General features: G+C 45.2%; 1 protein-coding gene across 1 annotated transcript in view; it reads left to right on the top strand.

The window, feature by feature from the left end:
- Positions 1–26,208, top strand: part of LOC139396491 (EH domain-binding protein 1-like) — a gene marked incomplete at its 3' end in the record, with an annotated part of 81,089 nt that overhangs the window by 6,970 nt on the left and 47,911 nt on the right. The window contains exons 2-4 of the mRNA XM_071143513.1: positions 11,327–11,384; positions 11,860–11,955; positions 18,940–18,993. Of these exons, the coding sequence (XP_070999614.1) occupies positions 11,327–11,384; positions 11,860–11,955; positions 18,940–18,993 (208 nt within the window). The remainder of the gene's footprint in view (positions 1–11,326; positions 11,385–11,859; positions 11,956–18,939; positions 18,994–26,208) is intronic.

The following is a 26,208-nucleotide window of genomic DNA, read 5'->3' as shown; positions in this document are numbered from 1 at the left end:
AACGGCAGATTTTTTAAATGGAATATCTACATAGGCGTACAGAGGCCCATTATCAGCAACCATCACTCCTGTTCCAATGGCATGTTGTGTTAGCTAATCCAAGTTTATCATTTTAAAAGGCTAATTGATCATTAGAAAACCCTTTTGCAATTATGTTAGAACATCTGAAAACTGTTGTTCTGATTAAAGAAGCAATAAAACTGGCCTTCTTTAGACGAGTGGAGTATCTGGAGCATCAGCATTTGTGCGTTCGATTACAGGCTCAAAATGGCCAGAAACAAAGAACTTTCTTCTGAAACTCGTCAGTCTACTCTTATTCTGATAAATTAAGGCTATTCCATGCGAGAAATTGCCAAGAAACTGAAGATCTTGTACAACACTGTGTACTACACCCTTCACAGAACAGAGCAAACTGTCTCTAACCAGAATAGAAAGAGGAGTGGAAGGCCCCGGTGCACAACTGAGCAAGAGGACAAGTACATTAGAGTGTCTAGTTTGAGAAACGGACTCCTCACAAGTCCTCAACTGGCAGCTTCATTAAATAGGACCCGCAAAACACCAGTCTCAACATCAACAGTGAAGAGGTGACTCTGGGATGCTGGCCTTCAAGCTTTTGAGTTGTAGTCTATGTTAACATTTTAGGGCTCCCGGGGGGCGCAGCGGTCTATGGCACTGAATTTCAGTGCAAGAGGCGTCACTACAGTCCCTGGTTCGAATCCAAGCTGTATCACATCCGGCCGTGATTTTTGGAGTACGATAGGGCGGCGCACAATTGGCCCAGAGTCCTCCAGGTTTGGCCGGGGTCTGTTGTCTCTGTAAATAAGAATCTGTTCTTAATTGACTTGCCTAGTTAAACAAAGGTCAAATAAAATAAAAATTGCCAAAGCAAGTAGATGACACACACACACACACACACACACACACACACACACTGATCAGAGAGGTGCTTGACTCCTCACTGGACACTCTAATACATCCACTCAGTGTTGGCTCTGTTTCATCAACACATCTCTTACTCTGAGTGGTGTGTTGGCTCTGTCATCACCACACCTCTTACTCTGAGTGGTGTGTTGGCTCTGTCATCACCACACCTCTTACTCTGAGTGGTGTGTGTTGGCTCTATATCTCTGCTGCTGTCTAGGGGTCAAGGGTCTAGTTCTCTGAGTGGTGTGTGTGTGTTGGGTCTATATCTCTGCTGCTGTCTAGGGGTCAAGGGTCTAGTTCTCTGAGTGGTGTGTGTGTGTTGGGTCTATATCTCTGCTGCTGTCTAGGGGTCAAGGGTCTAGTTCTCTGAGTGGTGTGTGTTGGCTCTATATCTCTGCTGCTGTCTAGGGCTCAAGGGTCTAGTACAGTCCCGTAACACACTGCCAACAAGGCAACTCCAGGGATCCAAACTAACACGTTCCACTGGTGACACCAGACCAATCATTTGTTTTTGCGGCGTCATGCAGTAGAAAATAACATTTTTCTGTAATTCAGTGCTTTATTAAAAACTGTGTATTCAATAAATACTGGGGTTTCATCTAACATGGGGATTCAAGATCCTAATTCAGTGCTTTATTAAAAACTGTGTATTCAATAAATACTGGGGTTTCATCTAACATGGGGATTCAAGATCCTAATTCAGTGCTTTATTAAAAACTGTGTATTCAATAAATACTGGTGTTTCATCTAACATGGGGATTCAAGATCTTTTGAAGTGCAACCTAATTCAGTGATTGTCATGAATTTTGACAACTAGGCTTTCTTTTGTTATATTTTTACTGTTGAAGATGCACTATGCAGAAATCGCTCCGCCATTTCCTGTTTGATGAAATTCTAATGGTTCGCCTAATTTTAAGTTTATATCACAAAACAAGCAAGTATATTGTCACCACTAAACCGCGGTGAAACAATATATTTTCCATAAATATTGTATTTTTTCGTCTGTTTTGAAGCTGGTGAACAAAACTGAAAGAAAAAGATGCAAAAACAAATCTTAAGAACGTGAAAGATAGAAATAGGGCACATAGAACAGATCTACCGGCTTCCTAGACTTGTTTTCAGTGAGAGTGACGGATCTATAACACACATTTCTATGTGAATTTGGTTGGGTCGCTCAAAAAGTAAAACATTTTGTAGCTTTAGAATGGGGACGGAATCCAGACAATAAAACTGACTTGAACAATATTCAACAAATGTATTGAATGTATTATGGAATCAAACTAAATGTATTGAATTTATTATGGAATCAAACTAAATGTATTGAATTTATTATGGAATCAAACTAACTGCATACAAAATGTATTATTTTGCCCAAGTTTATCATAAGACATGAACAGAATGCATCAAGTGATTGGTATTTCCTGCAACTTTCTGAAGAGCCAATGAGAATTCCCCGTCTGTATGTGTGGTGCGACCACTTTGTGTCGCCGTTAGCGATGATGCTAATGAATGATCTTCTGGTAGATGGGAAGCCTTTCTCATAAACCTCATTTAAACGTCAACTACAACGTAGCCTATGCTTACATAGCAAAACGATATCATGATTATTTGTATCAATCCAGGGGGTGTTTGTTTTGCTAACTCTAGCAATCACGTGTGCTACAAAAACACCTCTTCCTAGGTGCACACTGGAGTGAAAAGGTAACTACACCCACCCCAATAATTATATATATATTTTACCTATATTTAACCAGGCAAGTCAGTTAAGAACAAATTCTTATTTTCAATGACAGCCTAGGAACAGGGGCAGAACGACAGATTTGTACCTTGTCGCCTCGGGGGTTTGAACTTGCAACCTTCTGTTACTAATCCAACGCTCTAACCACTAGACTACCCTGCCGCCCCATCTTGTTCCCAGACCTGAAGTGTTCTCCTGATGTGGTTTATCCTGTTGTGGACTTACATAAAATTTTTCTATTGTAAAGTTTGATCTTGAGAACGAAAACCTTAACAGACGAGAGAGAGAGAGAAAAAAGGGCCCTATACACTCAATGGACAGTATTAGGTACACCATCCTGTTCACAAAAAAAATGGTTCACTCCTACAGACAGTGAGTCTGTAAAAGCAGCCAGACAGGCTTCGAGGCATTCAGTTACTGTTTGATTGAACGTTAGAATGGGCCACCGAAGTGGCTTTGAGCGTGGTGTGATTGTCAGGTGCCAGGCTGGCCATAACCAGTGTCTCAGAAACAGACGGCATCCTGGGCTTTTTACACACACGACAGGGTCTCAGGTTTACCGAGAATCTAGCAACAAACATAAAATATCCAGTCCCATACAGTCCTGTGGGTGAAAACAGCCTGTTGATGAGAGAGGACCAAGCGGAACGGCTAGAATTGTTCAAGCTAACAGACGGGCCTCAAACAGGCAAATAACAGCCAGTACAACATTGGTGTCCAGAACGCCATCTCGGAACACACAACTCGTTGGTCGTTGTCACGGATGGACGTTCCTATCAGATAAAAACAAGAAGTGACTCCAGTGGACATCACCAACACTGAAGGAAAAACACTGTCTGGTCTGACGAATCCCGGTTCCTGTTGCATCACGCTGATGGCAGAGTCAGGATTTGGCTTCCTGCCTGGTGTCGGCGGTGTAATAGTGTGGGGAAGGTTTTCCTGGCACACGTTAGGTCCCTTCATACCAACTGAGAAATGTTTGAACACCACACCTTGTAGGATCCATGCCCTGAAGAATTCAGGCTGTTCTGGAGGTAAAGGGGGGGACCTAAAGAATATAACTTATAAATGGCTCATGACCTTAGTTCAACTGTCGTACCCCATCAGCACCAAAAATATAAGCTTGTTTACTCCAATGGAGGGAGGGGGAGAGAGGGAGTTCTAGTATGGATGGGATAATGCAGGATACATTTCAGCCTCTCTCTACCTCCCCCAACCTCCCTACCTCTCTCTCTCTCTACCTCCCCCAACCTTCCTACCTCTCTCTCTCTCTCTACCTCCCCCAACCTTCCTACCTCTCTCTCTCTCTACCTCCCCCAACCTTCCTACCTCTCTCTCTCTCTCTCTCTACCTCCCCCAACCTCCCTACCTCTCTCTACCTCCCCCAACCTCCCTACCTCTCTCTCTCTCTCTACCTCCCCCAACCTCCCTACCTCTCTCTCTCTCTCTACCTCCCCCAACCTCCCTACCTCTCTCTACCTCCCCCAACCTCCCTACCTCTCTCATTTTGTGGGCAGTGAGCACATAGCCTGTCTTCTCTTGAGAGCCAGGTCTGTCTACGGCGGCCTTTCTCAATAGCAAGGCTATGCTCATTGAGTCTGTACATAGTCAAAGCTTTCCTTAAGTCTGGGTCAGTTACAGTGGTCAGGTATTCTGTCACTGTGTACTCTCTGTTCAGGGCCAAATAGCATTCTAGTTTGCTCTGTTTTTTTGTTAATTCTTTCCAATGTGTCAAGTAATTATCTTTTTGTTTTCTCATGATTTGGTTGGGTCTAATTGTGCTGCTGTCCAGGGGCTCTGTAGGGTGTGTTTGTGTTTGTGAACAGAGCCCCAGGACCAGCTTACTTAGGGGACTCTTCTCCAGGTTCATCTCTCTGTAGGTGATGGCTTTGTTATGGAAGGTTTGGGAATCGCTTCCTTTTAGGTGGTTGTAGAATTTAACGGCTCTTTTCTGGATTTTGATAATTAGTGGGTATCGGCCTAATTCTGCTCTGCGTGCATTATTTGGTGTTCTACGTTGTACACGGAGGATATTTCTTTACATAATTCTGCATGCAGAGTCTCAGTTTGGTGTTTGTCCCATTTTGTGATGTCTTGGTTGGTGAGTGGACCCCAGATATTAATATTGATATAACTGATATTAATATTTTTAGCCTGATCCTAATTGGTATGTCTAATTGTATGTTCCTTTTGATGGTATAGAAGGCCCTTCTTGCCTTGTCTCTCAGATCGTTCACAGCTTTGTGGAAGTTACCTGTGGCGCTGATGTTTAGGCCAAGGTATGTATAGTTTTGTGTGCTCTAGGGCAACGGTGTCTAGATGGAATTTATATTTGTGGTCCTGGCAACTGGACCTTTTTTGGAACACCATTATTTTCTCTCTCTACCTCACCTCACCCCCCCTCCTCTACCTCACCCCCCCTCTCTCTACCTCACCACCCCTCTCTCTACCTCACCACCCCCAACCATCCTCCCTTTGATATTAATTTCCCTATACATTTCAGCCTCTATCCCCCCTCTCTCTCTTTACCTCACTCCCCCTCTCTCTCTCTCTCTTTACCTCACTCCCCCTCTCTCTCTCTTTACCTCACTCCCCCCTCTCTCTCTTTTCCTCACTCCCCCTCTCTCTCTCTCGCTTTACCTCACTCCCCCCCTCTCTCGCTTTACCTCACTCCCCCCCTCTCTCGCTTTACCTCACTCCCCCTGTCTCTCTCTCGCTTTACCTCACTCCCCCTGTCTCTCTCTCGCTTTACCTCACTCCCCCTCTCTCTGTCTCGATTTACCTCACTCCCCCTCTCTCTCTCTTTACCTCACTCCCCCTCTCTCTCGCTTTACCTCACTCCCCCTCTCTCGCTCGCTCTACCTCACTCCCCCTCTCTCGCGCTCTCTACCTCACTCCCCCTCTCTCGCTCTCTCTACCTCACTCCCCCTCTCTCGCTCTCTCTACCTCACTCCCCCTCTCTCTCTCTTTACCTCACCCCCCCTCTCTCTCTCTCTCTCTCTCTCTACCTCCTTTCTCTCTCTTTACCTCTCTCCCCCTCTCGCTCTCTCTACCTCACTCCCCCCTCTCTTTCTCTCTCTACCTCACTCCCCCTCGCTCTCTCTCTCTACCTCACTCTCCCTCTTTCTTTCTCGCTCTCTCTACCCCCCCCCCAAACTTCCTCCCATCTAAATTCTCTTCCTGTTCCTTTCTGTGACACACACAAAGCACTGTAATATAATATCTGAAGTACTTCCTCCGAGAGTACAGATAGTTAACCATGATATCCTATCACGCCCTCCACTTCCAAGTTACCACATCCTGTGTGTCTGCTTGCCTGCTGAGTGTAGACTCCTAGAGATCTCTGAGCCCCCACTCTCGTTCTCTCTCGTTCTCTCTCTCTCGTTCTCTCTCATCCCCTCTCTCTCTCGTTCTCTCTCATCCTCTCTCTCTCGTTCTCTCTCATTCTCTCTCTCTCGTTCTCTCTCATCCTCTCTCTCTCTCGTTCTCTCTCATCCTCTCTCTCTCTCGTTCTCTCTCATCCTCTCTCTCGTTCTCTCTCATCCTCTCTCTCGTTCTCTCTCTCATCCTCTCTCTCTCGTTCTCTCTCTCATCCTCTCTCTCTCGTTCTCTCTCGTTCTCTCTCGTTCTCTCTCGTTCTCTCTCGTCCTCTCTCTCGTCCTCTCTCTCTCGTCCTCTCTCTCTCGTCCTCTCTCTCTCGTCCTCTCTCTCTCGTCCTCTCTCGTCCTCTCTCTCTCGTTCTCTCTCTCTCGTTCTCTCACTCTTTCTCTCTCGTCCTCTCTCTTGTCCTCTCTCGTCCTCTCTCTCTTTCTCTATCGTCCTCTCTCTCTTTCTCTATCGCCCTCTCTCTCTCTCGCCCTCTCTCTCTCTCGTCCTCTCTCTCTCTCGTCCTCTCTCTCTCTCGTCCTCTCTCTCTCTCGTCCTCTCTCTCTCTTGTCCTCTCTCTCTCTTGTCCTCTCTCTCTCTCGTCCTCTCTCTCTCTCTCGTTCTCTCTCTCTCTCGCTCTCTCATTCTCTCTCGTCCTCTCTCTCTCTCTCTCGCTCTCTCTCTCGCTCTCTCTCTCTCTCTCTCTCTCTCTCTCTCTCTCTCTCTCTCTCTCTTTCGTTCTCTCTCTCTCGTTCTCTCTCTCTCGTTCTCTCGTTCTCTCTCTCTCTCTCTCTCTCTCTCGTTCTCTCTCTCTCCTTCTCTCTCTCTCGTTCTCTCTCTCTCGTTCTCTCTCTCTCTCTCGTTCTCTCTCTCTCGTTCTCTCTCTCTCGTTCTCTCTCTCTCTCTCGTTCTCTCGTCCTCTCTCGTTCTCTCATCATTTCTCTCGTTCTCTCTCTCTCTCGTTCTCTCTCTCTCGTTCTCTCTCTCTCGTTCTCTCGTTCTCTCATCCTCTCTCGTTCTCTCATCCTCTCTCGATCTCTCATCCTCTCTCGTCCTCTCTCTCGTTCTCTCGTCCTCTCTCTCGTTCTCTCGTCCTCTCTCTCGTTCTCTCGTCCTCTCTCTCTCGTTCTCTCATCCTCTCTCTCATCCTCTCTCTCGTTCTCTCTCGTTCTCCCTCTCTCTCTCTCTCGTTCTCTCTCATTCTCCCTTTCTCTCTCTCGTCCTCTCTCTCGTTCTCCCTCTCTCTCATTCTCCCTCTCTCTCTCGTCCTCTCTCTCGTTCTCCCTCTCTCTCTCTCGTTCTCTCATCCTCTCTCGCTCCCTCATCCTCTCTCGTTCTCTCAAACTGGTTGGATAACAGAAATATGGTTCGGTTTCCCATCTTTTGACGTCACCAGAGTCTCTCTCAATGTTAAAGGGATTTTCAATAGTCACATCAGCAACAACCCAGTAGCAGGACTGCTACCTCCGCCTTTGTGCAAGGAGGAGCACTGCCAGAGCCCTGCAAAATGACCTCCAGCAGGCCACAAATGTGCATGTGTCTGCTCAAACGGTCAGAAACAGACGTCCACAGGTGGGGGTTGAGCTTACAGCCCAACACCATGCAGGACGTTTGGCATTTGCCAGAGAACACCAAGATTGGCAAATTCGCCACTGCCGCCCTGTGCTCTTCACAGATGAAAGCAGGTTCACACTGAGCACATGTGACAGACGTGACAGTCTGGAGACGCCGTGGAGAACGTTCTGCTGCCTGCAACATCCTCCAGCATGACCGGTTTGGCAGTGGGTCAGTCATGGTGTGGGGTGGCATTTCTTTGGGGGACGCACAGCCCTCCATGTGCTCGCCAAAGGTAGCCTAACTGCCATTAGGTACCGAGATGAGATCCCCAGACCCCAGCAACAGTGTGTGAAAACCTTGTGAAGACTTACAGAAAACGTTTGACCTCTGTCATTGACAACAAAGGATATACAACAAAGTATTGAGAAACTTTTGTTATTGACCAAATACTTATTTTCCACCATAATTTGCAAATAAATTCATTAAAAATCCTACATTGTGATTTTCTGGATTTTTTTTCTAATTTTGTCTGCCATATTTGAAGTGTACTTGATGAAAATTACAGGCCTCTCTCATCTTTTTAAGTGGGAGAACTTGCACAATTGGTGGCTGACTAAATACTTTTTTGCCCCACTGTATGTTAGTGAGGGACAGTGTGTGTATACACTACCGCCACTTAGAAATGTCCTTGTTTTTGAAAGAAAACACTTTTTTTGTCCATTTTAAAATAACATCAAATTGATCAGGAATAGTGTCGACATAGTTAATGTTGTAAATGACTATTGTAGCTGGAAACAGCTGATTTTTATTGGAATATCTACATAGGCGTAGAGGCCCATCATCAGCAACCATCACTGAAATTACACATTTGGAATCATGTAGTAACCAAATCCAAATATATTTTATATTTCCAATGTTCCAATGGCACGTTGTGTTAGATAATCCAAGTTTATCATTTGAAAAGGCTAATTGATCATTAGAAAACCCTTTTGCAATTATGTTAGAACAGCTGAAAACTGTTCTGATTAAAGAAGCAATAAAACTGGCCTTCTTTAGACTAGTTGAGTATCTGGAGCATCAGCATTTGTGGATTCGATTACAGGCTCAAAATGTCCGGAAACAAAGAACTTTCTTCTGAAACTCGTCAGTCTAAACAATTATTTTCCATTATAATTTTCAAATAAATTCATAAAAAATCCTACAATGTGATTTTCTGGATTTATTTTTCTCATTTTGTCTGTCATAGTTGAAGTGTACCTATGATGAAAATTACAGGCCTCTCTCATCTTTAAGTGGGAGAACTTGCACAATTGGTGGCTGACTAAATACTTTTTTGCCCCACTGTATATACTGTACTCTATACCATTTACTGCATCTTGCCTATGCCGTTCTGTACCATCACTCGTTCATATATCTTTATGTACATATTCTTTATCCCTTTACACTTGTGTGTGTATAAGGTAGTAGTTGTGGAATTGTTAGGTTAGATTACTCGTTGGTTATTACTGCATTGTCAGGACTAGAAGCACAAGCATTTCGCTACATCTGCTAACCATGTGAATGTGACAAATACCATTTGATTTGAAAAAGACGCCTCACAAGTCCTCAACTGGCAGCTTCATTAAATAGTACCTGCAGAACACCAGTCTCAACGTCAACAGTGAAGAGGCGACTCCGGGATGCTGGCCTTCTAGGCAGAGTTCCTCTGTCCATTCTCAACATCAACAGTGAAGAGGCGACTCCAGGATGCTGGCCTTCTAGGCAGAGTTCCTCTGTCCATTCTCAACATCAACAGTGAAGAGGCGACTCTGGGATGCTGGCCTTCTAGGCAGAGTTCCTCTGTCCAGTCTCAACATCAACAGTGAAGAGGCGACTCCAGGATGCTGGCCTTCTAGGCAGAGTTGTAAAGAAAAAGACATGTCAGACTAGCCAATAAAAATAAAAGATTAAGATGGGCAAAATAACACAGACACTGGACAGAGGAACTCTGCCTAGAAGGCCAGCATCCTGGAGTCGCCTCTTCACTGTTGAGACTGGACAGAGGAACTCTGCCTAGAAGGCCAGCATCCTGGAGTCGCCTCTTCACTGTTGATGTTGAGACTGGACAGAGGAACTCTACCTAGAAGGACAGCATCCCAGAGTTGCCTCTTCACTGTTGACATTGAGACTGGACAGAGGAACTCTGCCTAGAAGGACAGCATCCTTGAGTCGCCTCTTCACTGTTAACGTTGAGACTGGTGTTTTGCAGTAGGGATTCTTCAATTAAGTCATTGTTGTCATTCAACAGGTGGAGACTCATTTTCATGCAATTATTTTCATTGAAAAATACTGCATCAATTCTAATTGTATTTGTCACATACATATTTAACAGATGTTATTGCAGATGTAGCGAAATGATTGTAAAGATCTCTTGGACAAGAACGTCAATTAATGACCGATTTCTTGAGTTAGATTAATTCGGACTATTCAAGCGATGGTCTTCTGAGGGAGGATGAGAGAAACTCAGCTAGAAATCAAGCAGTCTTAGTTGGATGGTCAGAAGATGAATGGTGAGAATTGTACACTGTGTACGGAACAGCCTGGGGGTCGGACATGACGTGCGTCTCTCTCTGTCCCTGTCTCTCTCTCTCTCTCTCTCTCTCTCTCTCTCTCTCATTTATGCCATGCCTTCTGTCTTGTGACAATATCTTCTCTGTGTGGGGCCTCCACTTGCAGTCGCCCTATTCTCTTTCTCTCTGTTTTCTCTCTTTTTATTTGTGGTCAGGGGAGTGTGTTTGGTTGTGGTCAGGGGAGTGTGTTTGGTTGTGGTCAGGGGAGTGTGTTTGGTTGTGGTCAGGGGAGTGCGTTTGGTTGTGGTCAGGGGAGTGTGTTTGGTTGTTTCCAGGGGAGTGTGTTTGGTTGTTTCCAGGGGAGTGTGTTTGGTTGTGGTCAGGGGAGTGTGTTTGGTTGTTTCCAGGGGAGTGTGTCTGATTGTTTCCAGGGGAGTGTGTTTGGTTGTGGTCAGGGGAGTGTGTTTGGTTGTCGAACGTAACCAAACATCGTATGGACATAGTGTCACATTGTGTCTCATAGTGTCTCATAGTGTCACATTGTGTCTCATAGTGTCACATAGTATCACACAGAGCATTAGGAATTGAGGGTCTCGGCTGGGTGTCTGTGAAGCACCTTGTGACGTCTGCTGATGTAAAAAGGGCCTTTATAAAATACGATCCATTGAATCATGGAAAGACGTGGAAAGACGAGGTTACTGGGGACACAAGTCAAACTTTTGTTCTTTCCGTTATTAAATCTGTAATCTGTGATATGATCATCTCCACACTGTCCTCTTCTAATCCCTCCTCCTTCCTCCACACTGTCCTCTTCTCCTCCTTCCTCCACACTGTCCTCTTCTCCTCCTTCCTCCACACTGTCCTCTTCTCCTCCTTCCTCCACACTGTCCTCTTCTCCTCCTTCCTCCACACTGTCCTCTTCTCATCCCTCCTCCTTCCGCCACACTGTCCTCTTCTCATCCCTCCTCCTTCCTCCACACTGTCCTCTTCTCCTCCTTCCTCCTTCCTCCACACTGTCCTCTTCTCCTCCTTCCTCCTTCCTCCACACTGTCCTCTTCTAATCCCTCCTCCTTCCTCCACACTGTCCTCTTCTCCTCCTTCCTCCTTCCTCCACACTGTCCTCTTCTCCTCCTTCCTCCTTCCTCCACACTGTCCTCTTCTCATCCCTCCTCCTTCCTCTGTTCTTTTCCAGGCAACCAGACAAGCTGGTAGTGGTGTGGACTCGCAGGAGCCGACGGAAATCCTCCAAGGTGTGTGTTTTGTCTTGGTAGCACTTTAGGCTGTTTAGCTGGACCTGGTCGTAGGAAGTAGGAAGTAGGAAGTAGGAAGTAGGCTAAATCACTGTGGAGATGTATAGTGGACAGCTTTCTATCATATTTCTTCAGAGTTTACCTGTTGATCTGCACCTTGGCAACCGTTTGGGTCTTCACCCTAAATGAGTTTCTGTCTGTGTAAATGTTTGATGTTGTATTTAGTGATTTTTAAAGTGTATATATTGTGTTTTCGGTCTCCCTCTGTCTCTCTCTCTCTCAATTCAATTAAAATGACTTTATTGACATGGGTAACATATGTTAACATTGCAGAAGCAGGTGAAATAGATTATAAACTAAATAGAAATAATCAGTAAATGTGCAGTAAACGTTACACTCACAAAATATTATGGCGAAATACAATGTTGTTCTAATAGAAAAGGTAAATAAATAAACACTCTCATTCTCTCCCCAGGCTCACAGCTGGCAGCCAGGCATCAAGAACCCCTACCGAGGAGTGGTGGTGTGGCCTGTACCGGAAAACGTAGAAATCTCTGTCACACTCTTCAAGGTAGCTTTTCTCTGTGTGTGTGTGTGTGTGTGTGTGTGTGTGTGTTTCTCTCTCTCTCTGTGTGTGTGTGTGTGTTTCTCTCTCTCTCTGTGTGTGTGTGTGTTTCTCTCTCTTTGTGTGTGTGTGTGTTTCTCTCTTTGTGTGTGTGTGTGTGTTTCTCTCTCTTTGTGTGTGTGTGTGTGTGTGTGTGTTTCTCTCTCTCTCTCTGTGTGTGTGTGTGTGTGTGTTTCTCTCTCTCTCTGTGTGTGTGTGTGTTTCTCTCTCTCTGTGTGTGTGTGTGTGTGTTTCTCTCTCTCTCTGTGTGTGTGTGTGTTTCTCTCTCTGTGTGTGTGTGAGAGAGACTGTTATGTCAACATGCTGATCTCTTGTTGACAGGCTTGCCTGGTGTTGAAGCAAAAAGGTACAAATCTAATCTGTCACAACTCACGTAGTAGTCAGGGCCTGTATTCAGGTTGTATAGTAGTCAGGGTCTGTATTCATCATGTTGTATAGTAGTCAGGGCCTGTATTCAGGTTGTATAGTAGTCAGGGCCTGTATTCATGTTGTATAGTAGTCAGGGCCTGTATTCATGTTGTATAGTAGTCAGGGCCTGTATTCAGGTTGTATAGTAGTCAGGGTCTGTATTCATCATGTTGTATAGTAGTCAGGGCCTGTATTCATGTTGTATAGTAGTCAGGGCCTGTATTCAGGTTGTATAGTAGTCAGGGCCTGTATTCATGTTGTATAGTAGTCAGGGCCTGTATTCAGGTTGTATAGTAGTCAGGGCCTGTATTCAGGTTGTATAGTAGTCAGGGCCTGTATTCATGTTGTATAGTAGTCAGGGCCTGTATTCAGGTTGTATAGTAGTCAGGGCCTGTATTCATGTTGTATAGTAGTCAGGGCCTGTATTCAGGTTGTATAGTAGTCAGGGCCTGTATTCAGGTTGTATAGTAGTCAGGGCCTGTATTCATGTTGTATAGTAGTCAGGGCCTGTATTCATGTTGTATAGTAGTCAGGGCCTGTATTCATGTTGTATAGTAGTCAGGGCCTGTATTCAGGTTGTATAGTAGTCAGGGCCTGTATTCATGTTGTATAGTAGTCAGGGCCTGTATTCATGTTGTATAGTAGTCAGGGCCTGTATTCAGGTTGTATAGTAGTCAGGGCCTGTATTCATGTTGTATAGTAGTCAGGGCCTGTATTCATGTTGTATAGTAGTCAGGGCCTGTATTCATGTTGTATAGTAGTCAGGGCCTGTATTCAGGTTGTATAGTAGTCAGGGCCTGTATTCATGTTGTATAGTAGTCAGGGCCTGTATTCAGGTTGTATAGTAGTCAGGGCCTGTATTCATGTTGTATAGTAGTCAGGGCCTGTATTCAGGTTGTATAGTAGTCAGGGCCTGTATTCATGTTGTATAGTAGTCAGGGCCTGTATTCAGGTTGTATAGTAGTCAGGGCCTGTATTCAGGTTGTATAGTAGTCAGGGCCTGTATTCAGGTTGTATAGTAGTCAGGGCCTGTATTCAGGTTGTATAGTAGTCAGGGCCTGTATTCAGGTTGTATAGTAGTCAGGGCCTGTATTCATCATGTTGTATAGTAGTCAGGGCCTGTATTCATCATGTTGTATAGTAGTCAGGGCCTGTATTCAGGTTGTATAGTAGTCAGGGCCTGTATTCAGGTTGTATAGTAGTCAGGGCCTGTATTCAGGTTGTATAGTAGTCAGGGCCTGTATTCAGGTTGTATAGTAGTCAGGGCCTGTATTCATGTTGTATAGTAGTCAGGGCCTGTATTCAGGTTGTATAGTAGTCAGGGCCTGTATTCATGTTGTATAGTAGTCAGGGCCTGTATTCAGGTTGTATAGTAGTCAGGGCCTGTATTCAGGTTGTATAGTAGTCAGGGCCTGTATTCAGGTTGTATAGTAGTCAGGGCCTGTATTCAGGTTGTATAGTAGTCAGGGCCTGTATTCAGGTTGTATAGTAGTCAGGGCCTGTATTCATGTTGTATAGTAGTCAGGGCCTGTATTCAGGTTGTATAGTAGTCAGGGCCTGTATTCATGTTGTATAGTAGTCAGGGCCTGTATTCATGTTGTATAGTAGTCAGGGCCTGTATTCATGTTGTATAGTAGTCAGGGCCTGTATTCAGGTTGTATAGTAGTCAGGGCCTGTATTCATCATGTTGTATAGTAGTCAGGGCCTGTATTCAGGTTGTATAGTAGTCAGGGCCTGTATTCATGTTGTATAGTAGTCAGGGCCTGTATTCATCATGTTGTATAGTAGTCAGGGCCTGTATTCATGTTGTATAGTAGTCAGGGCCTGTATTCAGGTTGTATAGTAGTCAGGGCCTGTATTCATCATGTTGTATAGTAGTCAGGGCCTGTATTCATGTTGTATAGTAGTCAGGGCCTGTATTCATGTTGTATAGTAGTCAGGGCCTGTATTCAGGTTGTATAGTAGTCAGGGCCTGTATTCAGGTTGTATAGTAGTCAGGGCCTGTATTCAGGTTGTATAGTAGTCAGGGCCTGTATTCAGGTTGTATAGTAGTCAGGGCCTGTATTCATGTTGTATAGTAGTCAGGGCCTGTATTCATCATGTTGTATAGTAGTCAGGGCCTGTATTCATCATGTTGTATAGTAGTCAGGGCCTGTATTCATCATGTTGTATAGTAGTCAGGGCCTGTATTCAGGTTGTATAGTAGTCAGGGCCTGTATTCAGGTTGTATAGTAGTCAGGGCCTGTATTCATGTTGTATAGTAGTCAGGGCCTGTATTCAGGTTGTATAGTAGTCAGGGCCTGTATTCATGTTGTATAGTAGTCAGGGCCTGTATTCAGGTTGTATAGTAGTCAGGGCCTGTATTCAGGTTGTATAGTAGTCAGGGCCTGTATTCATGTTGTATAGTAGTCAGGGCCTGTATTCATGTTGTATAGTAGTCAGGGCCTGTATTCAGGTTGTATAGTAGTCAGGGCCTGTATTCATGTTGTATAGTAGTCAGGGCCTGTATTCAGGTTGTATAGTAGTCAGGGCCTGTATTCATGTTGTATAGTAGTCAGGGCCTGTATTCAGTTGTATACTAGTCAGGGCCTGTATTCAGGTTGTATAGTAGTCAGGGCCTGTATTCAGGTTGTATAGTAGTCAGGGCCTGTATTCAGGTTGTATAGTAGTCAGGGCCTGTATTCATCATGTTGTATAGTAGTCAGGGCCTGTATTCAGGTTGTATAGTAGTCAGGGCCTGTATTCAGGTTGTATAGTAGTCAGGGCCTGTATTCAGGTTGTATAGTAGTCAGGGCCTGTATTCATGTTGTATAGTAGTCAGGGCCTGTATTCATGTTGTATAGTAGTCAGGGCCTGTATTCAGGTTGTATAGTAGTCAGGGCCTGTATTCATGTTGTATAGTAGTCAGGGCCTGTATTCAGGTTGTATAGTAGTCAGGGCCTGTATTCATGTTGTATAGTAGTCAGGGCCTGTATTCAGGTTGTATACTAGTCAGGGCCTGTATTCAGGTTGTATAGTAGTCAGGGCCTGTATTCAGGTTGTATAGTAGTCAGGGCCTGTATTCAGGTTGTATAGTAGTCAGGGCCTGTATTCATCATGTTGTATAGTAGTCAGGGCCTGTATTCAGGTTGTATAGTAGTCAGGGCCTGTATTCATGTTGTATAGTAGTCAGGGCCTGTATTCATCATGTTGTATAGTAGTCAGGGCCTGTATTCATGTTGTATAGTAGTCAGGGCCTGTATTCAGGTTGTATAGTAGTCAGGGCCTGTATTCATCATGTTGTATAGTAGTCAGGGCCTGTATTCATGTTGTATAGTAGTCAGGGCCTGTATTCATGTTGTATAGTAGTCAAGGCCTGTATTCAGGTTGTATAGTAGTCAGGGCCTGTATTCAGGTTGTATAGTAGTCAGGGCCTGTATTCAGGTTGTATAGTAGTCAGGGCCTGTATTCATGTTGTATAGTAGTCAGGGCCTGTATTCATCATGTTGTATAGTAGTCAGGGCCTGTATTCATCATGTTGTATAGTAGTCAGGGCCTGTATTCATCATGTTGTATAGTAGTCAGGGCCTGTATTCATCATGTTGTATAGTAGTCAGGGCCTGTATTCATCATGTTGTATAGTAGTCAGGGCCTGTATTCAGGTTGTATATTAGTCAGGGCCTGTATTCAGGTTGTATAGTAGTCAGGGCCTGTATTCATGTTGTATAGTAGTCAGGGCCTGTATTCATGTTGTATAGTAGTCAGGGCCTGTATTCAGGTTGTATAGTAGTCAGGGCCTGTATTCATGTTGTATAGTAGTCAGGGCCTGTATTCAGGTTGTATAGTAGTCAGGGCCTGTATTCAGGTTGTATAGTAGTCAGGGCCTGTATTCATGTTGTATAGTAGTCAGGGCCTGTATTCATGTTGTATAGTAGTCAGGGCCTGTATTCATGTTGTATAGTAGTCAGGGCCTGTATTCATGTTGTATAGTAGTCAGGGCCTGTATTCAGGTTGTATAGTAGTCAGGGCCTGTATTCATGTTGTATAGTAGTCAGGGCCTGTATTCAGGTTGTATACTAGTCAGGGCCTGTATTCAGGTTGTATAGTAGTCAGGGCCTGTATTCAGGTTGTATAGTAGTCAGGGCCTGTATTCAGGTTGTATAGTAGTCAGGGCCTGTATTCATCATGTTGTATAGTAGTCAGGGCCTGTATTCAGGTTGTATAGTAGTCAGGGCCTGTATTCAGGTTGTATAGTAGTCAGGGCCTGTATTCATCATGTTGTATAGTAGTCAGGGCCTGTATTCATGTTGTATAGTAGTCAGGGCCTGTATTCAGGTTGTATAGTAGTCAGGGCCTGTATTCATCATGTTGTATAGTAGTCAGGGCCTGTATTCATCATGTTGTATAGTAGTCAGGGCCTGTATTCATGTTGTATAGTAGTCAGGGCCTGTATTCATGTTGTATAGTAGTCAGGGCCTGTATTCAGGTTGTATAGTAGTCAGGGCCTGTATTCAGGTTGTATAGTAGTCAGGGCCTGTATTCAGGTTGTATAGTAGTCAGGGCCTGTATTCATGTTGTATAGTAGTCAGGGCCTGTATTCATCATGTTGTATAGTAGTCAGGGCCTGTATTCATCATGTTGTATAGTAGTCAGGGCCTGTATTCATCATGTTGTATAGTAGTCAGGGCCTGTATTCATCATGTTGTATAGTAGTCAGGGCCTGTATTCATCATGTTGTATAGTAGTCAGGGCCTGTATTCATGTTGTATAGTAGTCAGGGCCTGTATTCAGGTTGTATAGTAGTCAGGGCCTGTATTCATGTTGTATAGTAGTCAGGGCCTGTATTCAGGTTGTATAGTAGTCAGGGCCTGTATTCAGGTTGTATAGTAGTCAGGGCCTGTATTCATGTTGTATAGTAGTCAGGGCCTGTATTCATGTTGTATAGTAGTCAGGGCCTGTATTCATCATGTTGTATAGTAGTCAGGGCCTGTATTCATCATGTTGTATAGTAGTCAGGGCCTGTATTCATCATGTTGTATAGTAGTCAGGGCCTGTATTCATGTTGTATAGTAGTCAGGGCCTGTATTCATGTTGTATAGTAGTCAGGGCCTGTATTCAGGTTGTATAGTAGTCAGGGCCTGTATTCATGATGTATAGTAGTCAGGGCCTGTATTCATGATGTATAGTAGTCAGGGCCTGTATTCATGATGTATAGTAGTCAGGGCCTGTATTCATGTTGTATAGTAGTCAGGGCCTGTATTCAGGTTGTATAGTAGTCAGGGCCTGTATTCATCATGTTGTATAGTAGTCAGGGCCTGTATTCATGTTGTATAGTAGTCAGGGCCTGTATTCATCATGTTGTATAGTAGTCAGGGCCTGTATTCATGTTGTATAGTAGTCAGGGCCTGTATTCATGTTGTATAGTAGTCAGGGCCTGTATTCAGGTTGTATAGTAGTCAGGGCCTGTATTCATGATGTATAGTAGTCAGGGCCTGTATTCATGATGTATAGTAGTCAGGGCCTGTATTCATGTTGTATAGTAGTCAGGGCCTGTATTCATGTTGTATAGTAGTCAGGGCCTGTATTCATCATGTTGTATAGTAGTCAGGGCCTGTATTCATGTTGTATAGTAGTCAGGGCCTGTATTCATGATGTATAGTAGTCAGGGCCTGTATTCATGATGTATAGTAGTCAGGGCCTGTATTCATGTTGTATAGTAGTCAGGGCCTGTATTCATCATGTTGTATAGTAGTCAGGGCCTGTATTCATCAGGTTGTGTCTGTAAATAGTTGTTGGATAAATTACTTGTGTCATGCACAAAGTAGATGTCCTAACCGACTTGCCAAAACTATAGTTTGTTAACAAGAAATTTGTAGAGTGGTTGAAAAACAAGTTTCAATGACTCCAACCTAAGTGTTTGTAAACTTCCGACTTCAACCGTATGTGTGTTGACTGAATATAAGCAAGTGATGTCTGCTAAATAGTCAAGTTAGGTTTCTCCAGAAATAAATCATTATAATTATTGGCGGAGAGTCACGTCATTGGAAAAAATATATATTCGTAGATATTCTGTCTGCCTTCCATAGGCAAAATGAGTATTGGTTACACTACAATTAGGGTGTGGAAATGTTATGCCCCTTAGATATGAATTTACAATCCTCCAATCCTCTTATGCTGTGGCCTACTCCCGACCATCACGTTGTACAGCGACATATGTTCCACGCCATCCTAACGGAAACCCTGAGGGTTTCGTTCTCCGTTTTCCACGGAATAAAACACCATAATATGAATCAAATTTCTTGAAATCAATCCCCTGTGCTATGTTATTACAAAAACAGGTTTTAAATTCTATAGTAATGCCAATATGGGAGACTATCAAATGCTTCTCAAAGATGCCTTCTGGTGGTCAAACTAGCACTAACTTGCATTAATGTCATTATGGGGTGTTGTGTGTAGATTGAGGGAATAAGGCTGTAGGGTAACGAACTGTGGAAAAGGAAGGGGTCTGAATACCTCTGTGTTGTTTCCTCTCCTCTCTCCTAGGACCCCCACGCAGAGGAGTTTGAAGACAAGGAGTGGACGTTTGTCATAGAAAATGTGAGTACACATTACCTCTCCCATCACTTATGCTGGACTGGGGTATATGGACTGGGCTATATGGACTGGACTGTATGGGCTGGGCTATATGGACTGGACTATATGGACTGGGCTATATGGGCTGGGCTATACGGGCTATATGGACTGGGGCTATATGGACTGGGCTATATGGACTGGGCTATATGGGATATATGGGCTGGGCTATATGGGCTATATGGACTGGGCTATATGGGCTGGGCTATATGGGCTGGGCTATATGGACTGGGCTATATGGGCTGGGCTATATGGACAGGGCTATATGGACTGGGCTATATGGGCTGGGCTATATGGGCTGGGCTATATGGGCTGGGCTATATGGGCTAGGCTATATGGGCTATATGGACTGGGCTAGATGGGCTATATGGGCTGGGCTATATGGGCTGGGCTATATGGGCTGGGCTATATGGGCTGGGCTATATGGGCTATATGGGCTGGGCTATATGGACTGGGCTAGATGGGCTATATGGGCTGGGCTATATGGGCTGGGCTAGATGGGCTATATGGGCTGGGCTGTATGGACTGAGCTATATGGGCTGGGCTATATGGACAGGGCTATATGGACTGGGCTATATGGACAGGGCTATATGGACAGGGCTATATGGACTGGACTATATGGACTGGGCTAGATGGACTGGGCTAGATGGACTGGGCTATATGGGCTGGGCTAGATGGACTGGGCTAGATGGGCTATATGGGTTGGGCTATATGGGCTGGGCTAGATGGACTGGGCTAGATGGGCTATATGGGCTGGGCTATATGGACTGAGCTATATGGGCTGGGCTATATGGACTGGGCTATATGGGCTGGGCTATATGGACAGGGCTATATGGACTGGGCTATATGGACTGGGCTATATGGACTGGACTATATGGACTGGGCTAGATGGACTGGGCTAGATGGACTGGGCTATATAGACTGGGCTATATGGGCTGGGCTAGATGGACTGGGCTAGATGGGCTATATGGGCTGGGCTAGATGGGCTAGATGGGCTGGGCTATATGGACTGAGCTATATGGACTGGGCTATATGGGCTGGGCTATATGGGCTGGGCTATATGGGCTATATGGGCTGGGCTATATGGACTGGGCTATATGGGCTGGGCTATATGGGCTGGGCTATATGGACTGTGTTATATGAGCTGGACAGGGTTATATGGGCTGGACAGGGTTATATGGACAGGGCTGGGCTGGACAGGGTTATATGGGCTGGACAGGGTTATATGGACAGGGCTGGGCTGGACAGGGTTATATGGGCTGGACAGGGTTATATGGACAGGGCTGGGCTGGACAGTGCTGGGCTGGACAGGGCTATATGGGGCTGGACAGGGTTATATGGACAGGGCTGGGCTGGACAGGGTTATATGGACAGGGTTAAATGGACAGGGCTGGGCTGGACAGGGTTATATGGACAGGGCTGGGCTGGACAGGGCTATATATGGGCTGTACTGGTCTGGCATTTAGATGTTCACATGCTGCCATCTAGTGGTCAGACTGATATTCATTCACAGTCCTTCAGTAAAAACACTCAGTGCATCTCCATTGACGGGGAATGAGGTGGTGTTTGGAACCTCATGTGAGAGTGTTTGTCGTAGGACTCATACCTTTACTGTGTGTGTGTTTAAAGAATGAGTCCACCTTGGGGAGTTCAGTCTCAGGTCGGGAAGAGCTTTCTTCTTTTAGTGCTGAAAGGTCCCGTCCTGACTTTCAGCAGTCTGACCGTGTGGAACCCCTGGCACGACACCATTATATTGTGTGTTTTGGAGGGAGGGGTGGAGAGAGGGGGGGGAGGGAGGGAGGGAGTGGGGAGTGGGGGAGGGAGGGAGGGAGTGGGGAGTGGGGAGAGGGGTGGAGGGAGGGGGAGAGAGGGAGAGGGGTGGAGGGAGGGGGAGAGAGGGAGTGGGGTGGGGGAGAGGGGTGGAGGGAGGGGGGGGGAGAGGGGTGAAGGGAGGGGTGGAGGGGTGGAGGGAGGAGGGGTGGAGAGAGGGGTGGAGGGAGGGGGAGAGAGGGGTGGAGGAGGTAGAGGGAGAATGGTTGTGAGATCTGGGGTCCACTCACTAACCAAGAATTCACTATATGGGACAAAAACCCAATTGAGACTCTGCATGCAGACGTATACAGAGGTAGAGAGGTGTGGGGAGGTATGCAGAGAGGGCGGGGGAGAGGTATGTAGAGAGGGAGGGGGAGGTATGTAGAGAGAGAGGGAGGGGGAGAGGTATGTAGAGAGGTATGTAGAGAGGTATGTAGAGAGGGAGGGGGAGGGGTATGTAGAGGGGGAGGGGTATGTAGAGAGGGAGGGGGTATGTGGAGGTTGAGGTATGCAGAGAGGGAGGGGGAGAGGTTTGTGGAGAGGGAGGGGTATGTAGAGAGGGAGTTATGTAGAGGGAGGGAGAGGTATATAGAGAGGGAGGGGGAGAGGTATGTAGAGAGAGAGGGGGAGAGGTATGTCAAGAGGGAGGGGGGAGGTATGTCGAGAGGGAGGGGGAGGTATGTAGAGAGGGAGGGGGAGGTATGTAGAGAGGGAGGGGGAGGTATGTAGAGAGGGAGGGGGAGGTATGTAGAGAGGGAGGGGGAGAGGTATGTAGAGAGGGAGGGGGAGAGGTATGTAGAGAGGGAGGGGGAGGTATGTAGAGAGGGAGGGAAAGGTATGTAGAGAGGGAGGGGGAGGTATGTAGAGAGGGGGGGGTATGTAGAGAGGGAGGGGGAGAGGTATGTAGAGGGGGAGGTATGTAGAGGTATGTAGAGAGGGAGGGGGAGAGGTATGTAGAGGGAGGTATGTAGAGAGGGAGGGGGAGAGGTATGTAGAGAGGGAGGGGGGAGGTATGTGGAGAGGGAGGGGGAGGTATGTGGAGAGGGAGGGGGGAGGTATGTGGAGAGGGAGGGGGAGGTATGTAGAGAGGGAGGGGGGAGGTAGGTATAGAGGAAGGGGGAGAGGTATGTGGAGAGGTATGTAGAGAGGGAGGGGGAGGGGTATGTAGAGGGGGAGGGGTATGTAGAGAGGGAGGGGGGTATGTGGAGGTTGAGGTATGTAGAGAGGGAGGGGGAGAGGTTTGTGGAGAGGGAGGGGTATGTAGAGAGGGAGTTATGTAGAGGGGGAGGTATGTAGAGAGGGAGGGGGAGAGGTATGCAGAGAGGGAGGTATGCAGAGGGGGAGGTATGCAGAGGGGGAGGTATGTATAGAGGGAGGGGGAGAGGTATGTAGAGAGGGAGGGGGAGGTATGTAGAGGGGGAGGTATGTAGAGGTATGTAGAGGGGGAGGGGGAGAGGTATGTAGAGAGGAGGTATGCAGAGAGGGTGGGGGAGAGGTATGTAGATTAGGGAGGGGGAGAGGTATGTAGAGGGGCAGGTATGTAGAGAGGGAGGGGGAGAGGTATGTGTAGGGGGAGGTATGTAGAGAGGGAGGGGGATATGTGGAAGTGAAGAGGTTGAGATGATGGTGCTCCAAGTTGAGATGAACATCAAAGACCTCCTGACAGACTGACAGACTGACTGGACTAGTTGGCAGCAGATTACTCAGCTTGGGGGGGGGGGGGGGGGGACAAAGCAGATGGTCTTCAGCTCCATAGAGTCTCCAGACGGCTGCCATGGATCCAGACAGCTGCCATGGACCCAGATGGCTGCCCAGCGGTTGAACCTACGCATCGTTAGGAACGGAACAAAATCCAGAAGTAAATTGTTGGGATCGTAATAGAAGCTGTAAATGTTAAATTACCTCGGTGAACATCCTGTGTGTTTTACGGATGTGTCAGGACGATGAAGGAGCGTTTACATGTCGAATTCTTACTTTACTCGGTTACACATCTTGTTTTATACCTACCAACTTGTGTCAGGAATGTGGCATCTGCAAAGCACATGAACCAAACGTAGCTCGTGGAGGTTGGCTAGTCAATCTAGCGACTCTAGGCCAGACGTTTTGAAGCTTCCGGGTTCATTTCCATAATAATAATAAAAGTCTAGAGTTTGTTTGACAGCAGCGTTCACTAACGCCGTCATACCAGTAGATGGCGCTGTATCGAGGCTTGGACCTTCAGGAAATGACTTGTGTGAGAATGATGAAGGGACTCCTGAGTGGCGTTGCGGTCTGAGGCCCTGTATCTCAGTGGTAGAGGAGTCACTACAGACCCTGGTTCAGCGGTCTGAGGCCCTGTATCTCAGTGGTAGAGGCGTCACTACAGACCCTAGTTCAGCGGTCTGAGGCCCTGTATCTCAGTGGTAGAGGCGTCACTACAGACCCTGGTTCCATTCCAGGCTGTATCACAGCAGTCTGAGGCCCTGTATCTCAGTGGTAGAGGCGTCACTACAGACCCTGGTTCCATTCCAGGCTGTATCACAGCAGTCTAAGGCCCTGGATCTCAGTGGTAGAGGCGTCACTACAGACCCTGGTTCCATTCCAGACTGTATCACTACCGGCCGTGATTGGGAGTCCCATAGGGTGGCACACAATTGGCCCAGCGTCGCCCGGGTTTGGCCGGTGTAGGCCGTCATTGTAAATAACAATTTGTTCTTAACTGACTTGCCGAGTTAAAGGTTAAATAAAATGTTTTTTTTAAAGACACAGGAGAGCCTTGTCTAGAATAACTGCCTGAGCTGCAAAATAGAAAGTCAATATAATTTAGACTAGGTCTATTCCACTGTCTAAATAGGTCTATTCCACTGTCTAAATAGGTCTATTCCACTGTCTAAATAGGTCTATTCCACTGTCTAAATAGGTCTATTCCACTGTCTAAATAGGTCTATTCCACTGTCTAAATAGGTCTATTCCACTGTCTAAATAGGTCTATTCCACTGTCTAAATAGGTCTATTCCACTGTCTAAATAGGTCTATTCCACTGTCTAAATAGGTCTATTCCGCTGTCTAAATAGGTATATTCTGCTATCTAAATAGGTCTATTCCACTGTCTAAATAGGTCTATTCCACTGTCTAAATAGGTCTATTCTGCTGTCTAAATAGGTCTATTCTGCTGTCTAAATAGGTCTATTCCACTGTCTAAATAGGTCTATTCCACTGTCTAAATAGGTCTATTCCACTGTCTAAATAGGTCTATTCTGCTGTCTAAATAGGTATATTCCCCTATATAAATAGGTCTATTCTGTTATCTAAATAGGTCTATTCCACTGTCTAAATAGGTCTATTCCGCTGTCTAAATAGGTCTATTCTGCTATCTAAATAGGTCTATTCCACTGTCTAAATAGGTCTATTCCACTGTCTAAATAGGTCTATTCCACTGTCTAAATAGGTCTATTCCACTGTCTAACTAGGTCTATTCCACTGTCTAACTAGGTCTATTCCACTGTCTAAATAGGTCTATTCCACTGTCTAAATAGGTCTATTCCACTGTCTAAATAGGTCTATTCTGCTGTCTAAATAGGTATATTCCCCTATATAAATAGGTCTATTCTGTTATCTAAATAGGTCTATTCCACGGTCTAAATAGATCTATTCTGCTATCTAAATAGGTATATTCCCCTATATAAATAGGTCTATTCCACTGTCTAAATAGGTCTATTCCACTGTCTAAATAGGTCTATTCCACTGTCTAAATAGGTCTATTCCGCTGTCTAAATAGGTCTATTCCGCTGTCTAAATAGGTCTATTCTGCTATCTAAATAGGTCTATTCCACTGTCTAAATAGGTATATTCCGCTGTCTAAATATGTCTATTCCACTGTCTAAATAGGTTTATTCCACTGTCTAAATAGGTCTATTCCGCTGTCTAAATAGGTCTATTCTGCTGTCTAAATAGGTATATTCCCCTATATAAATAGGTCTATTCTGTTATCTAAATAGGTCTATTCCACTGTCTAAATTGGTCTATTCTGCTATCTAAATAGGTATATTCCCCTATATAAATAGGTCTATTCCCCTATATAAATAGGTCTATTCCACTGTCTAAATAGGTCTATTCCACTGTCTAAATAGGTCTATTCCGCTGTCTAAATAGGTCTATTCTGCTGTCTAAATAGGTCTATTCTGCCATCTAAATAGGTCTATTCCACTGTCTAAATAGGTCTATTCTGTTATCTAAATAGGTCTATTCCACTGTCTAAATAGGTCTATTCTGCTGTCTAAATAGGTATATTCCCCTATATAAATAGGTCTATTCTGCTATCTAAATATAATAGGTCTATTCCGCTATCTAAATAGGTCTATTCCGCTATCTAAATAGGTCTATTCTGCTATCTAAATAGGTCTATTCCACTGTCTAAATAGGTCTATTCCACTGTCTAAATAGGTCTATTCCGCTATCTAAATAGGTATATTCCCCTATATAAATAGGTCTATTCCGCTATCTAAATAGAATAGGTCTATTCCGCTATCTAAATAGGTCTATTCTGCTATCTAAATAGGCCTATTCTGCTATCTAAATAGGCCTATTCCGCTATCTAAATAGGCCTATTCCTCTATCTAAATAGGCCTATTCCGCTATCTAAATAGGTATTTGGAAGACATACTGACTGACTGAACTGACTGAATGGATGACATACTGACTGAACTGAAGTAACTGAATGGATGACATACTGACTGAACTGAACTGACTGAATGGAAGACATACTGACTGAATGAACTGACTGAATGGAAGACATACTGACTGAATGAACTGACTGAATGGAAGACATACTGACTGACTGAACTGACTGAATGGATGACATACTGACTGAACTGAACTGACTGAATGGAAGACATACTGAATGAGCTGACTGAATGGAAGACATACTGACTGACTGAACTAACTGAATGGAAGACATACTGACTGACTGAACTAACTGAATGGAAGACATACTGACTGACTGAATGGAAGACATACTGACTGACTGACTGAATGGAAGACATACTGACTGACTGACTGAATGGAAGACATACTGACTGACTGACTGAATGGAAGACATACTGACTGACTGAATGGATGACATACTGACTGACTGAATGGATGACATACTGACTGACATACTGACTGAATGGAAGACATACTGACTGAATGGATGACATACTGACTGACTGAATGGAAGACATACTAACTGATTGAATGGATGACATACTGACTGACTGACTGACTGAATGGAAAACATACTGACTGAATGGAAGACATACTGACTGACTGAATGGAAGACATACTGACTGACTGACTGACTGAATGGATGACATACTGACTGACTGAATGGATGACATACTGACTGACTGA

Source organism: Oncorhynchus clarkii, unplaced genomic scaffold (assembly GCF_045791955.1).
Source record: "Oncorhynchus clarkii lewisi isolate Uvic-CL-2024 unplaced genomic scaffold, UVic_Ocla_1.0 unplaced_contig_7012_pilon_pilon, whole genome shotgun sequence".
Classification (NCBI taxonomy): Eukaryota; Metazoa; Chordata; class Actinopteri; order Salmoniformes; family Salmonidae; genus Oncorhynchus; species Oncorhynchus clarkii.
Note: the sequence above shows the minus strand (reverse complement) of the source record. Positions and strands in the feature narration are given on the sequence as shown.